This window comes from Cyprinodon variegatus, unplaced genomic scaffold (genome assembly GCF_000732505.1).
Source record: "Cyprinodon variegatus isolate N-32 unplaced genomic scaffold, C_variegatus-1.0 Scaffold1764, whole genome shotgun sequence".
Lineage (NCBI taxonomy): Eukaryota > Metazoa > Chordata > Actinopteri > Cyprinodontiformes > Cyprinodontidae > Cyprinodon > Cyprinodon variegatus.
This window is the reverse complement of record NW_015152217.1, coordinates 78,405-92,704: the sequence shown is the minus strand read 5'-3', so window position 1 is coordinate 92,704 and position 14,300 is coordinate 78,405. Positions and strand designations below refer to the sequence as shown.

The window sequence follows — 14,300 nt, the reverse complement described above, 5'->3', positions numbered from 1 at the left end:
GTCTCCTCTGGAGTTTAGATGTTCAGTCTGTAAAAGTAGGTTCACCAAAGCTGTTTTCAAGGAAGAATTTATTTATTTAATTGGTTTTGGTGCAGCTTTGAGGTAATTTAAGAAACTGAGGACTGAAAGCCTTAAAAAAAATATTGGAGCTAAATTCATCCAATGTAGCTAAGTTTGACTGAAAATGTCCAATAAAGAAAATGTTAGTCCATCTTTAAGAGGAACAACTGGAACCAGAAACACAGAGAAAAGCAGCGTTTTATTCTGAACAGGACAGAAGTCAAAGCAGAGCTCCCCGCAGCACCGCGGCGCCACCTTTTAGCGCCTCAGTCGCAGGAAGAAGGCGTGCCGACACTCGCCGCTGTCAACGGGGTAATATTTGTCATAGAAGTCCAGGATGTACTCCTCGGCTTTGAAGCCAAACTTCTGGTAGAGCAGCATGGCGGGGTTACTGGCCGACACGTGCAGCGTCACGTCTTTCCCCATGCAAGTCTGGAAGACAGAAGCAGATGTTTCCACACGTTCTCAGAGCTCCGCCCCCCCAGACTCGTCGCACTGACAGGACTCACCTGGATTAAATGGTAGATCATGAAGGTCCCGATCCCAGCTTTCCTCCACTCAGGATGGACCAGCAGGAAAGAGATGTACGCCTCGTTGTATTTGACGTCTGGAACCATGAACCCAAAGCCAACCACCACCTTCTTGTAGAGCACCACCACGCTGAAGTCTGGGTACTGGAGGCACTCGGACAGGTCCACACCTGGAGGAACACGGCTGAGGTCAGACTCGGGGACGAGAGGGGAGGCTGCAGAGGGAGGTTGCGGGGCTTACCTGGCCAGAAGCTGTCATGGCACATGGCGTTGACGGATGGGATGTGGTTGGGACGGACGTAGCAGTAGTCGATGGGAGCGTCGGGTTCTGGGATCCAGTCTGGATCCTTCCTGTGAGGATATGCTCTAATCTCAGCCAGGAGGCGGAGCTTTAGAGGTTTGGACTCGAAATCCCTCCTGAGGAAGTAGAACAAACACAAAACAGGTGAGACGACCGTCACTCAGCGCCTCAGGTCCACTTCTGCGACTCGGACCTGATGAACGGTTTCAGGATCCGGGCCGTGTACGGACTCTTGATGTTCTGCTCCAAACTGCCCTCAGCTCCCATCAGGCGATGCCAAAAGGACACGGAGCGCTGCTGGACGCCGCGTCTACTCGACGCGTTTGTCTGCAGGAACAGAGACGGAACAGATCAGAGGAATCCAGAGAACCTCTGCGTCGAAACAACCAGGAGGTTTTGGTTCCCGCTACCTGGAAACGATCCAGAATCCGCTCCTCCTGGCTGCTGGTGCAGAACGTCCCTTTAACTCCAACCCCGACTCGTGAGTCCACCTCCTGAGTGCCGTAGACCCCCCCCACTAGGCTCAGGGTAGCACTGACTGCCCGGTCGATGTCAAACAGAGGCAGTCCTCTCTGCCGTTTGGCGTGGCGGATGAGCAGCTTCCTGTAGAGTCGTTTGGCCTGCGGCGTGACGGCCAGTGCCAGCTGGCAGGCATCCATCCGCCGCAGCAGCAGCCGCTCCTCATATAAGCTCAGGGGGGAGAAGCGGGGACCTTCTGGGGCGGCGACAGCATCAGATTTCTCAGGAACAGTCGTTCTTCGCCGCTCCACTACCCCGCCTCCTCCTCCTCCCCGGGAGGAAGAGGGCGGAGCCTCGCAGTCTGCAGACTCCTCACAGCGGCCCTCTTGGTCGTGGCCTTCGTCTTCCTCGCTATCAGCTTCCCGTTTGATGAAAGTCTGCGGTGGGCGGAGCTTCTTCCGGCTGACGTTGATGTTTGGCGGAGGGACGTACTCCATTCCCGGGTCAATCATCCCCTCCGTCTCCATCTCCTCATCATCTGCAGGTGGAGCCAGTGAACAGTGACATCAGCATTTTCTCGCGGCAGGACAAAAGCCAGCCGAGACGGATGAGGACTCACCGTGGAACAGCGCCTGAGGGGGCATGGCGTCTGGGATGAGGTCAGCCTCAGACAGCAGGCTGGGCGTGGCCGAGTGGGATGCAGGGGTTCCCGGACCAGAGAAGTCAGGCGACGGCGAAGGGGAGGGGCTGGTGAGAGGTGTACGGTCCGAGGAGCTGAGCGACGAGAAGTCGATGACCTCGCCTCTCTCCAGGACCAGATCGGGGCGCCGTCCGCCCCGACAGACTCCCATCTTGACGGGTGTGGAAGAGGCGCTGCGGTCCGTGTAGCCGCCCGCTGCTTCCTTCTGAGCTCGCCGTATGTCTTTGGCCTCCTGTGTGCGGGAGCGCTTCTCTTTCAGCTGCATGGCGCTCTCCACTGGGTTCCTGGCTCCGCGCTTCCTCAGGCCTTCCACCGTGATGATGGGATCCATGGGCGGCCTGGAGGCTGCTGGCCAAACGCAACACGTCAGAGGAGGGCAGAGCCGACTCACCCGCACGCTGCCGCTTCACAGAGCCTCACCTCTGATCTTCGTGCTGGTCTTGTCTCCATCCGGTCTCAGCGTGGGAGGCCGGTTCTGGACCAGTTTCCACCAGCCGGGTTCTCCGAACTCCTGCGCTCCGGAACGGAAGAAGGTGGGGCTTCCGACCGACAGGCAGCCGGCGACCGTGCTCCACCATGTGGACGTCTTCTTCCTGCGAATGGCCGATAAAATTATCATCCTCAGTGCCTCATACAGAACACGAACAGGACCGGTGTGGTTTAGCGCCCACTGGTGGCCAACGGATCAGAAGCGCTTCACCTGTTTCCCAGCAGGAAGTTCCAATGTCGACCGATGAAGGAGCAGATGTCCTCCTTCCACCTGAAGTATCCCTGCCGCCCCGTCCCCTCCAGAGACAGGTTGTACATGGCCAGCATCACCACCTGCACAGAGAAGACTGATTTCTACCTGCGGGACAGCAGGCCACGGACCAAAGGGGGCGGGGTCTTACCTGCTGCCAGGTGAGCCTCATCCTCTCAAAGCTCTCCTTCCCGTCCTCTGAGCAACTGGAGCACAGAAATTTAAAGAAGTTGTCTCCTTTCAGGTAACTGGGCTGCTCACCGCGGAGCTGAGCTGAAACCGGCAGAGAACGGGGTCAGAACCAGGCGAGAACGCAGAGAGGGAACGACCCCATGCCGCGCTCCGATTGGCTCACCTGCTGGAATCCACTTGTGACAGCGGTCACAGTAGAAGGACATGTCCTCGCAGGCCCATCCTCCGTCCGTCTCTTCGCCCACGTCGCTCGTCAGGGAGTCTCCGCTCTGGTCATGCGATAGGTCCACAGAACCCTGGTCCTCCGACTCCACGATCAGCAGCGTCTCCCCCTCCACCTCTCCCTCCTCCAGGCCCTCTGAGGCCGACGTGCCCGCCGCCTCGTCCTCGGCCGCCGCCAGCTGCTCGCCGCTGCTGTCCATCAGCGAACCTCAGGCGGAAACCCCACCTGCAGAGGAGAGACGACCCGACAGCTGAGCTCTGTCCCTTCAAGCCTAATATGGACGCCCTTTCTGGACCAATAAGAATATTTTTGGTGATGTCAAGCAGACCAATAGAATCTCTCCGGAGGAAAGCCCGCCTCCACAAGAAGTGAAGAAAATGTGATCCGTAAAACTCAATTTGACAAAATCTAATAACTCTCAAACCTTATTTTTGATTTAGAGGATTTTTAGTTTTATTTCTAAAACTACATTTGCTCAGATTTCAATTTAGAAAACATATTTTTTAACAACAACGGAACTGAATTCCCTCCATATTCTGGGACGGGAGATCCAGCTGTGCTCTACCTTCCTCAGGTGTCCTGCGGCTGAAGCTCAGCCTCTCGCCGCTGCCTCTCCTCCTCCAGCTGTCGGGTCAGGACTTGTTGCTCCTCCAGCAGCCGCAGGTTCTCTCTCTTGCGCTGCAGCCGCTCCAGGTCCCTGACTACGCCCTCACGGAGGCGCTGTGGAGGAACCAGGAACCATTAAGACTCGGAGAACATTCAGATCCACTCACAGCTGAAAGTAGAATCTGTCAAACTGCTAATCTGGATCTCTGACCCTCTGGTTCTGGTTTCAATATCAGAACTCTGATCTGCTTCTGATCAGACTTCACAGGATTTGTTGTAACTCAGGGATGTTCCTCAGAGATCTATAATTGATCCAAAGTCGTTCTAAATTCACTGGCAGCGGGATATGCAACATGCAATAAAATATATCCCCAAGTTTACAAGAAAAAAATACGCTATAATAAAATTCAACATATCTTTTTGTCTTTTGTAGTTCAACAAGACTCAGAAATAGCTGCAAAACAGAGACAGTCAGACTCACAGGAAACACTTAAAATTAAAATATAAGAAACCTGCAAGAATTAAGGCAGAAATAATAAAAACCAGAGTATAAATGATTTTTGAAATATAAGGTTAAATATATAGACTTTGGCCGTCAATGACATATGGGACACATTTTTCTGCTTGTGAAGGAGGATAATAACTGGTGCAGCTTAAAGGGAAGCCATGCATGGATGGAAGTGAAGTTGTGTCCATACCAGGGATGCATGATATATTGATGCTGGCATCAGTACCGGCTGTTATTCATCATTTTTTATACATTAATGTTTTTGAGTCCTTTATAAATGATGCACTAGAGGCAAGCGTCTGTCTATAACTATAAATATCAGTGTATTGTGGTGCTCTTGTGTTCTCAACAATAGGAAAGCATTCAATAAATACATGTTTGAGCTCATTTTTGGAAAATAAACCCCCTTTTGAAAGTTTTCAGGGTGAGTAGCCACTATGCTTGGAGCGTCCTCACCAAGTTTTATCACAAAGTTACACTCTTGTCTAAATTCCATGTGTTCTGCTGATCAGGAAGCATTTTGATGTTTGATTGATAAAAGTTCTGACTGTCTCACCTGGATGTTGATGGACATCCTGAACCACAACATAAATCAGGCTAAAGTGGCTCTTAAATGGCATACACGACTTTAAGAAAAGAACCAGGACTTTTTTTTTTTCCATGCACAGGTCTAATCCTGGCTTGTAGAAATGCCCGGTACCATCCAACTACTACAGCAGGTGGACTGTAGAGCTGGAGAATTCAGACCATTCTGGTTCTGGTCCATAATGGTACCAAGTGTGACCCAGCTTAACAAGTTCTGAATCAGCCTCCACGGGCTGAATTTTTCCAACTTGAAATTTCCCAGTAGTAAAAACATTCAGACCCAGACTGAGCTATCCCAGATCCCCAGCCCACCACTACCGTGCTTTATATGGAGTGTTTGTTTTCTAAACATGGTTCTGTCCAATACAGTCATCCACATCAAGGCTAGTTTCATCTATCCAGACGGTTCTGACCCAGAAGAGGCTCTAGAACCCTGCAGCCATATTGTTTTTAACAGATCTTGGATTATGCTCCTCAGGGTCCAGTGACCTGAACCTTTTCACACGTGTTTCTCCTTCAGCTCACCTGAGTCAAATGACCCGGTTCTTAGCAGGTTTCTATAGAACCTGTAGCAGACTGAGGAGGAAATGCGGGTTTTTGTTTCAGGTGTGGAAGCAGAGACACATCTGAAAGCTTCAGGACATAGACTGGTCCTGGGTTTGACCTCTCCGGACACAAACCTCCCTCTGCCTGCCTGTCCGTACCGTCCGGTTGTGAGCCGCCTACCTCTCGGTCCCAGGCCTGTTTGAGGTGGACCCCAGCCACCGTGCTCAGAGTCAAAACCACAGAAACCGTCAGAACCACTTTGGAGGCTGTAGACATCCCGTTAGGTTACACGGCTGCGGTTAGCATAAAGCTAACTGTGATGCTACCTCTTCTTCCTCTGTCTTCTTCTACTGTTTTTATTGGCGCATGGCAACCAACTTTAGGGTGCATTTACCGCCACCTACCAGACTGGAGTGAGGTCATCAATGATGTCAGAGGGAAATTATTATCTACATCTATCAATCAATATCCATACAAACTCACATATAAATTAGTATGTTTGTATATGTACATTCATACACACACTTATATTCTTACTTTAAATGCGATTAAATAATCCAGTATCGTTTTAAAATCAAATAAACTGATTTCAAGCATAATTTGATTTACTTCCTAAAAGGTTTATCATTGAAAATATAATTAAGTTAATAATATCTGATTTTAAGGCCTGTTTAGCTAATATATTTTCTTCTTTCCTAATAGCGGTTAGCTAATAGCTAAATGGTGTTTTACTGCCCCCCACTGGAGAGGATTTGAAATCCTCAGATATCAAACCGAAAAAAAATAAATGAATAAAAATTCCACATAACTTTTACTTTTCGAGTCTTTCTGAAATAAATGTTTAATTTTAATTAACATAAAAATATTTTAAAGTAACCTATTATTTTTTATCCTGATATCCTTTGTAATACCATAATACATGACGCCCAATCATATTAACTTTTCCAGTCATTTCCTTATTATAAATGTACCATTAAGTCCAATAAGCTCCAGTCAGAATCAAAACATTGTCTCTTCCCTTCTATTTCCTTATGTTCTCATTGTCTCTACAAATTTCCTTTAGATTTTAATCTTTAATTTTATTTCTGTTATTCTATATGTTATTAATTATCCTATAATTTTATTTTTTTATTTGTTTTGCTCTTCTTAGCTTGGCCACATCTACTTTTTCATTACCTGTAAACCCATCGTGCTGGAACCTATATAAAATAAACTACAGTCATATTGACTCCATATTTGTTTAAATAGCTTTTTTCCCCTCATATAAATAAATTGAGAAAATGAGCTCTAAATCTGACATAAGGCATTAGTTTAGCCTCAAAACACAAATGAAAATGATCAAAACATGGAGTAAAAAAAGCAAAGCTGGTGTGCGCGGGGGTCTGCCCATCCTGTAGAGTCGATCAATGCAATCAATCAGTTCCTGTCAGTAGGACTTCTGCTCCTCTCCTCATCAGCAAACTGCTCCAGGTCTCTCAGGTCTGAAGGCTGCCAATTCCAGTCTGTTTCAGCTCCTTCCAAAGATGGTCAATAGGATTTAGGTCAGGGCTCCTAGAGGCCACTTTAGAACAGTAATGTTTTCCTCTCAGATGTTCTTGGCTGTTTCTAGCTGTGGTTTTTAGGTCATTATGCTGTTGAACACTCAGGACATCCAAATGGAACAAACTGCAGCACATCTCTCTCTAGAATCCCTGATAGTCTGGAGATTTCATTGGACCCTGCAGAGATTCAGACGCACTGTGCCAGATGAAGCAAAGCAGCCCTGAGCATAACAGAGCCTCCTCCATGTTTAATAGTAGGAAACATTTTATTTTCTTGATGTGTTTCAGTTTCCTGCCTGTACACATAAAGCTGGTGTTAAAAGGTCAGTTTTTGACTAATCTTTCCATAGGATATTATCCCAGAAGCTTTGTGGATTATTTTCCTATCAATGTTGTTCCTTGAGCTTGAAGTTCACCATTAATCCATTATCCGTCTCTTTGATTTGTTGTCAGTTTTCCTCCTGCAGCCACAGCCAGGGATGTTGGCTACAGTCCATGGATCTTTAATTCTTAAAATGTGCAGCTGTTGGCACAGGATCATTAAGCTGCTTGGAGATGCTCTAATGCAGGCATCCCTAACCTCGGTCCTCGCTGTCCTGCAGGTTTTAGAGGTTTCCTTGCTCCAGCACAGTTGATTTTAATTGAAAGCTCATTAACAGGCTTTTAGTCTACTGCAATCATTATAATCAGCTGTGCTAAAGCAGGGAAACCTCTAAAACCTGCAGGACAGCGGCCCTCGAGGACCGAGGTTGGGGATGGCTGCTCTAAACTTTAATAGTCAGTACATTTTTTTTAAAATAAATGTATTTATCCTTTTTGATAGAAGTACAGAACAAATGCAAAAAAAGGACAAGAATTCCGCTGTAGGTACCAGATCTGATGGGGGCCCCGCCCCTTCTTATGACGTCAACATATGGCAAGTCCATTCGGACAAACTGTATTCACCCTGTATTGGAGTTTCAACATATAATTTCCTATATTTGCTTTTACTTTACATTTCATTGGCGATCTAAAGTAGCCAAAAGTAGAAAACAATCATTGTCAGTCTTGAAGGAAAGTCCTGCCTTCTAAGACAGACTGAGCTCTGCCATTTAACAAGGTGACACAAAAGTCTCTGTTTATTTTTACTTTTTATTAATACCCGAGGGCAGGGAAGGAAAAATGGAACATCCTAAAAATGACGTTAATAGAGATTTAAGACAAAGAAAACAACAGTTTTACGGTTTTTCATACAAATTCAAAAGTAGTGTATACCATGCCCTTGCAGTTACTTTGTTCACCAAAAAGATTTCTTTTCAGTTTTGTTATCGATCAGGTAAAACTTAATCGGTCAGTAGACACGCTAACGGATGCTGCATGATGTTATCGTTGCCTGGGCAACCACTATGTTTGAAATCATTTGGCATAACGTCACTGGCATGAGCAGGACCAGAACAGATCTGACCACCCGAGCAGATCTGGTACCTATATCGCCCCTTTCTCTTCTCCAAGTTAAAACACAGCACCCTCTGCTGGTGGAGAAGGTTATCTGCATGGCTCACCATGTGGTAAATCGGCAGTAGACACTTCATGATGCTAGAGCTGTTTGGAGCTTCAACATGTTCCCCTTCCAAAGCTGGGATCAACTTCCAGCATCACTGGGTCGCTGTGAAAAACAGCTGGTAGCTCAGCACCTTCAGATCCTATTTACTCCCCTGAAGAATCTCTTATGGCCGAATGCTTTGGAGGCCAGAGATAAAATAGTGGAAACTAAAATAATGTTAAAAAAAGTTATCTTCCTCTCTTCTTCCTGTTAAAAGGGAGTTTTTCCTCTCCACTGTTGCTACAAGCATGCTTAGTGTGAGGGATTGCCTTGGAGTCAATGAGTCGATGCAATCAACTGGTTTTCCTTTAATAGAAAACTTTGAATCAATTTGCCTGGATGATCTGGTAAACTGTAAGGTGCCTAGAAATGAATTTTCACTATACAAATAAACTTCAGTTAAGTTCTTCAGAAAGCCCGGATAATCCTCCTGGTTCTGATCTATGCTGAACTATCTGGCCCATATGAACAGATAATGTTTTAAGTACATTTGACCAATAAAAACAAAAGGACTGAAATAATAACAGGGGTCTAGAAATGAAAATAATTAAAATCTGATCTTTTTTCCTTCCACTGTCTTTATATTTCTGTTTGTTTCTAAGTTCCTCTTGGTCTCCTTGGGGTGGACTGGTTTTGTCTTTCACTGCTGAGTCACTAACAGGACATTTAGTAAGTTCATCCCTTCTGTCCAATCAGAGCTCAGCGTTCAGAGAGACACGCCCAGTCTCACTCCTTCCCAGATTTCAACTCTGAAAAGTTCTGGTTCTGTTAAGCCTGTCTGATGCTCTTTAAGTGGAATACTGTTCAGCCACAGAAAAAGAGGGGATCGCCATGGCAACTATAGCTCATGGAGGGGTGCAGTATCAATCAGGTAGTTCGGACCCACAGACGGAAGGGTCAGGGGGGGGGTGGGAGCCAGCTTCTTTATTGATGATTGAACATAAATAGGACAAAAGTTTCACTGTACATCCGGAGAACCGGTAAAAATAAATAGTCACAGCAATAAATAACGCCTGACAGGAAGCGGAGCAGTCCCATGGCTATTTACACAGTTCATCATCATCATCACCATCATCATCTTACGGTTTCATTTCCTTGCAGCTCTCAGCTGAGTTTAGCTTCACATTTCAGTCGCTTCGGCAACGTGTTAAAAAAACAAACAAACAAAAAAACCCAAACGAATAAGAAAATCAAAAAGTGTCGGATTTAAAAACCTTCCAGTCGTCACAGCTTCGTTAACACGATTCGGTATCAAATACTTCAGTCAGCAGGATACAAAAATATCACACAGACTTTTAACCGCGTCTCCAGGTTCAGCTCAGCTGCTCAGAACCCGGTCCGGGTCAGACCCGTCCCTCGGGTCGGTTTGCGTCCGATCATCTCCAACAGAGACGTTCAGGTTTAAAACCTTTCGATGCAACACGCCGGAACCAGAAGGTCCTGAGCTGAACGAGGAAACCTTAAATTTTTTATCCAGATCCGCTGCAAAAAGAAAAAACCCTCCAGAGGGTTCTGGTTCCTGTGTGTACAATCAGGGCCGAGGTCACGCAACAAGACGGACACAAACACTGCGGGTTCTCCAGCGTGCAGAGGGCCGGATCGGACCTGCTGCAGCTTTCATAGTCCAGCTCGGTGTCCCACACACACACACACACACACACACACAGCTAAACAAAACAAATGTAAACATGAACTCAGGAGAAACAAACACCAAAAACAGCTTCCCTGTTACCAGGCAACTGACAGCGGTGCCGTCGGCTCATCTCACACCAAACTCAGGGAAACAACATGGGCATCATTGTCTGCATGGACTGATTCTGGGTTCGACCCGGAAAGGAAAACCCGGGAACGGACCAGACTCAGTTCTGACCCGGGTTTAGCTTTCACCAGCAGCACCAGTTGGTCAAAAACTGATTCAGAAAGATCCAGTGTCGAAGGTTTGATTCTGTTAAAGCATCAGAAAAAGATACTGGACCACAGGGAAGCGGGTGGACAACACCGATCGGGTCCGCTTTGAACAGAATCTTTTAGGACCTAAGGTGACATCTCTCCTAAGCTGAAATGGATCAACAGAAAAAAAACTTCTCATGTTGGAGGAGTAACGTCCAGCAGGGGGCAGCTAGAGCTGCACTGCAACATACGGCTGCTGCCATCTGGTGGTCAGATCGGCACATGTCACCTGTCCGACCAGTCACTGATCCATGAATGAGACGGTGCTGAAACATACGAGGCAAATTCTGGAGAAAAAACAAACACACACATACACACACACACACACATCTCACTATAAACGGACTGAAAATTATTTCCCTGGAGAGCCCAGACAGCTTCAGGCTTCCCGACGGACCAGACAAGGTTCGATCCCCTGTTTCCAGACATCCGAGTTCTCTGCTGCTGCTGGAAGAGTCTTAGGAGGAGTCGGAGGGCTAAGCTACAAAGACACCAGCGTCCCTTATCCACAACTTAGGGTGGTCCAGGAGAAACTAATCGGTGAGGGGAAGGATCCACGGCTCAGGAACAGAGACCCATTGGGCAGCTGGATGGACGAGCTGCCGACATCCAGATGAAATCAGGGTGGCGAATTTGTCCCTGTGATGAACGATATGGCCTCTAGGCGGCGATATCACTTCTAACAACATGCAGCGAGAAGCTCGGGCAGGTCAACAGAAAAACGAGCTAAAACTTCCAGGAAGTGCAGAACAAAGATCAGTTTCTGAAACTGAAGGAAGGAGAGACGGTTCTGCGGGAAAGAGGCTTCTACGGCTACGCGAGCGGACGATCTGAGGCCGGCGGTCGTCCTGGGGTGTTGGCAGGACGATGGCGAGGAAACAAAAGGGTTGAGTCCTGACAACCTTCAGGGATCAAGACACGTGTGCGAACAGACGGGAGCCAGCCAGGCACAAGTTAAACCCACCCTCACCCGGAATACAAACAACAGTTTTGGCTTTGTGGGTATGTACAGTGACTTCCTACGGAGGGCTGGATGGTGGCGATCCGGCGCCGGCGTCCAAAGTCAGGGTCGAGTCTTCAGGCCGAGAGGGGGCGGGGCTAACCTAGCCACACTACTGTTTGAGTGCGGACGGTAAACCTCCAGTTAGCTTTAGTTGTAGCTGTGACGGGGCTAGCTCCGCCCCTCCCTCTAGCTCCGCCTCCAGCTACTGATGGACCTCGTTGGCGATCAGACTGTCCTCCCCCGACTGGAAATCCGCCTCATTGATGCTGCTCCCTCCGTTGAGCATTTCCTCGTCCTGAGACGAGCCTCGGTCCTCCTCGCTGCTGGCGCCGCCCGGCTCATCCGAGTTTGGATCCTGGAGCACCTGGGCGATGTACATCTGCTGCTGTGGCGCCTGCTGCTGCTGGAGACGCAGAAAAACAGACGGATCAATGCAGAAACTCTAACAGCAGAACAGGACGGTGCGAAACCTAAAACATTTTGAACAGCTACAACCAAACTTAGCTCCATTATTGCTGCAAAGGAATGGAAGTTTAAAAAAGAATGCAATCAAGAAATAAAAATTTGAATCTAAAAATGTAAGAATATCAAAAAAAAGTTTTGTAAACGGAATTGTAAATTTGGTCATAGTTCATTTTTTTCATCTGTCTGAGCATCCCTTCCTTCCTCCATTTTCCAGATCATATTCCCTTCACTTCTGGGGGCGGGCTTTCCTCTGGACAGAGGAGCATTTCTATTGGTCTGCTGGACGTTAGCAACATTTCTAGTAATAATAGTGTGTTTGAATTGGGCTTGAAGTGAGGAGAATTTTTTTTATGAATGAAATTCATAAAAAAAAAAAGAGAAATTAAATAAAAAAATGTATGAAAAAATAAGAAATTAGTCAATAATTTGATAAGAAGAGAGTATACTACGAGATGCTCTCAAAACCTTATTTTGGTTTTCAAACTTACATTTCAGGATTGCATTTTTTATTTTATTTTCTGTAGAACAAAATTCTTTCTATAATCGGCCACCATCAGACGCTGGCTCTCAGACTTTCCTGGGGGTCCAGTTGACTCACCTGAGACTTGGTGGTCGGAGAGGACGAAGAGCGAGCGGGTCGTCCGTTCTTCACGGCATCCACGTCGCTCTCCTTCGTGTCGATCTGAAACGGAAACGCTGGCGGTGAGACGAACCAACCAACCAATCGGCAGCAGCCAGTCGCAACCCCAGAACCTCACCTTGTAATTGTGGGCGCTCAGGTACTTGAAGTGTCCGAAGCAGACGTGGGAAAGGCAGACCACGATGGTGACGACCAGAACCACCAGAGTGAACATGGAGGTGGGGGTTTCGAAGCCTGGTGGCGTTGAGTTCAGTTATATTACCGTCATGAACCCAATCCTCAACACAACATCACCTCTGCATAGGTGAGATGCTGCTTACCTGTGCGCACAGTGGAGAAGAAGAGCAGCCAGAAAAGGCAGAGGATGGGTGCGGCCACCACCTGGGTCACTGCGGCAGAGTGGATCTTCTTGTCCAGCTTGGAGGGCAGGTAGGCGTAGTACATGTTGTACCTGTCCACCAGGTGTTTCAGCAGCATGTACATAAGACCTGGAGGAAGAACACAGTTGAGTTAACTCGCTCGGGCCGCTACCCTCCGACACCAGTGCTGTGCTGAGTACCTACCGAAGGGGACGATGATAGGGCAGGTGATGCTGTAGGCCATCACCACCGTGAAGACGTTCATCATCCAGGCGTAAGCAGCTCCGAACTGGAACTCGTAGGCTTGATGCTGAAACAGCACAGAGTAGTTAGAAGAAAGCTGCATATTTCCAAGAACAAGAGTTCGACAGTGTCTCACCCTCTTCACATTGCGGCGGTCTGCGGCGGAGCGAGCCAGACAGAGGCGGATCATGTACATGAGCAGACCGGGAATCCTCAGCAGGTCCATGGCGTTCCCGATGAAGGCCGAGGCGATGACATAGTTGACAAAGAAAGCTCCGTTATCCGGTAGGAAGACGCACCTCAAGAGAAAACAATTTCTTATTGGCTGATCAGAAAGATGAAACAACAATATGGTTTTGATCCGTCTTCCTCTTTCTAGCATACGTTTGTGTTCTGGGGCAAAGGTGGTGAGCAGGTTTGTAAAACAAGACAGTTTATATATCCCCCAATACAACGACTGCTGCCAACTCCCCCGTGAAAAACTCTCATTGTCATCAAAATGAGGCAAATGTTCTGTAAAGTAGGGGTATTTGTTTCAGTTTAAAATGATATTTGATTGTCTTTTGATGAATTTACAATGCAGTCTACCCATTCTTTACACCAAAATGCTTAAACATGACTAAATGGGCTTTTAATTGAGCTTTTCTGTGTTCGTTAGCTCCCACCTCTATATAGCCCGCTAATAGCTCCGTTGTTTGAAAAAATAAAATACAAATCGTCTCTTTTCTCCGTAATCAATTGTTTTTTTTTAAGCTAAGTAAACTAAGTAAGCTTGTTAGCTAGATTCACCATCCTGTCAGTCAGTTTTTTTTCAACGTATGGCACGAATACAGTTTACTATGGAAGGCCGTTTCCGCCACTCTGTAAAAAAATAAAAAAATAAAATTATCTCATTATATTGAGTTGCTAACTCACTATCTTGAGTTGCTAACTCACTATCTTGAGTTGCTAACTCACTATCTTGAGTTGCTAACTCACTATCTTGAGTTGCTACCTCACTATCTTGAGTTGCTACCTCACTATCTTGAGTTGCTACCTCACTATCTTGAGTTGCTACCTCACTATATT

At 47.0% G+C, this 14,300-nt stretch overlaps 3 protein-coding genes across 5 annotated transcripts in view; all 3 read right to left on the bottom strand.

Annotated features, from left to right (window-relative positions):
• Positions 1-8: 8 nt before the first annotated feature.
• LOC107104488 (cysteine-rich protein 2-binding protein-like) lies at positions 9-3,429 on the bottom strand. 2 transcript variants are annotated; one of them, XM_015404487.1, is made up of 10 exons: positions 3,145-3,429; positions 2,941-3,062; positions 2,751-2,872; positions 2,471-2,643; positions 1,970-2,398; positions 1,302-1,888; positions 1,085-1,218; positions 832-1,007; positions 570-760; positions 9-492 (listed from the first exon to the last, which is right to left on the bottom strand). In XM_015404487.1, the coding sequence occupies exons 1-10, from the start codon at positions 3,401-3,403 to the stop codon at positions 319-321; spliced, it is 2,367 nt and encodes a 788-aa protein (XP_015259973.1). In that variant the 5' UTR covers positions 3,404-3,429; the 3' UTR covers positions 9-318. The 2 variants fall into 2 exon arrangements, with proteins under 2 accessions (XP_015259973.1, XP_015259974.1); XM_015404488.1 differs by having other exon boundaries at positions 11-492; positions 1,970-2,395.
• LOC107104489 (protein PET117 homolog, mitochondrial-like) lies at positions 3,199-5,806 on the bottom strand. The gene is made up of 3 exons (XM_015404489.1): positions 5,630-5,806; positions 3,770-3,924; positions 3,199-3,429 (listed from the first exon to the last, which is right to left on the bottom strand). The coding sequence occupies exons 1-2, from the start codon at positions 5,723-5,725 to the stop codon at positions 3,775-3,777; spliced, it is 246 nt and encodes an 81-aa protein (XP_015259975.1). The 5' UTR covers positions 5,726-5,806; the 3' UTR covers positions 3,199-3,429; positions 3,770-3,774.
• A 3,674-nt stretch (positions 5,807-9,480) lies between these two features.
• The window catches only part of LOC107104493 (CSC1-like protein 2), a 35,256-nt gene continuing 30,436 nt past the window's right edge, over positions 9,481-14,300 (bottom strand). Inside the window, exons 18-23 of one of the 2 annotated variants that reach the window (XM_015404495.1) lie at positions 13,369-13,531; positions 13,194-13,299; positions 12,951-13,118; positions 12,749-12,864; positions 12,589-12,672; positions 9,481-11,928 (exon numbers count right to left, since the gene is read on the bottom strand). In XM_015404495.1, coding sequence (XP_015259981.1) covers positions 11,728-11,928; positions 12,589-12,672; positions 12,749-12,864; positions 12,951-13,118; positions 13,194-13,299; positions 13,369-13,531 — 838 coding nt within the window. In that variant the 3' untranslated portion in view covers positions 9,481-11,727. The remainder of the gene's footprint in view (positions 11,929-12,588; positions 12,673-12,748; positions 12,865-12,950; positions 13,119-13,193; positions 13,300-13,368; positions 13,532-14,300) is intronic. The other variant, XM_015404496.1, reaches the window with a different exon arrangement.

What these genes read in the sequence shown, in the direction of transcription:
- LOC107104489 (XM_015404489.1), bottom strand. Translation starts at nt 5,725, where the DNA reads ATGTCTACAGCCTCCAAAGTGGTTCTGACGGTTTCTGTGGTTTTGACT. An exon ending in AACAGGCCTGGGACCGAGAG is followed by an intron (nt 3,925 to 5,629) that starts GTAGGCGGCTCA and finishes GTTCCTCCACAG; the next exon opens with CGCCTCCGTGAGGGCGTAGT.
- LOC107104488 (XM_015404487.1), bottom strand. Translation starts at nt 3,403, where the DNA reads ATGGACAGCAGCGGCGAGCAGCTGGCGGCGGCCGAGGACGAGGCGGCG. An exon ending in GACCAGCACGAAGATCAGAG is followed by an intron (nt 2,399 to 2,470) that starts GTGAGGCTCTGT and finishes GCGTTTGGCCAG; the next exon opens with CAGCCTCCAGGCCGCCCATG. An exon ending in ATCCTGAAACCGTTCATCAG is followed by an intron (nt 1,008 to 1,084) that starts GTCCGAGTCGCA and finishes CTACTTCCTCAG; the next exon opens with GAGGGATTTCGAGTCCAAAC.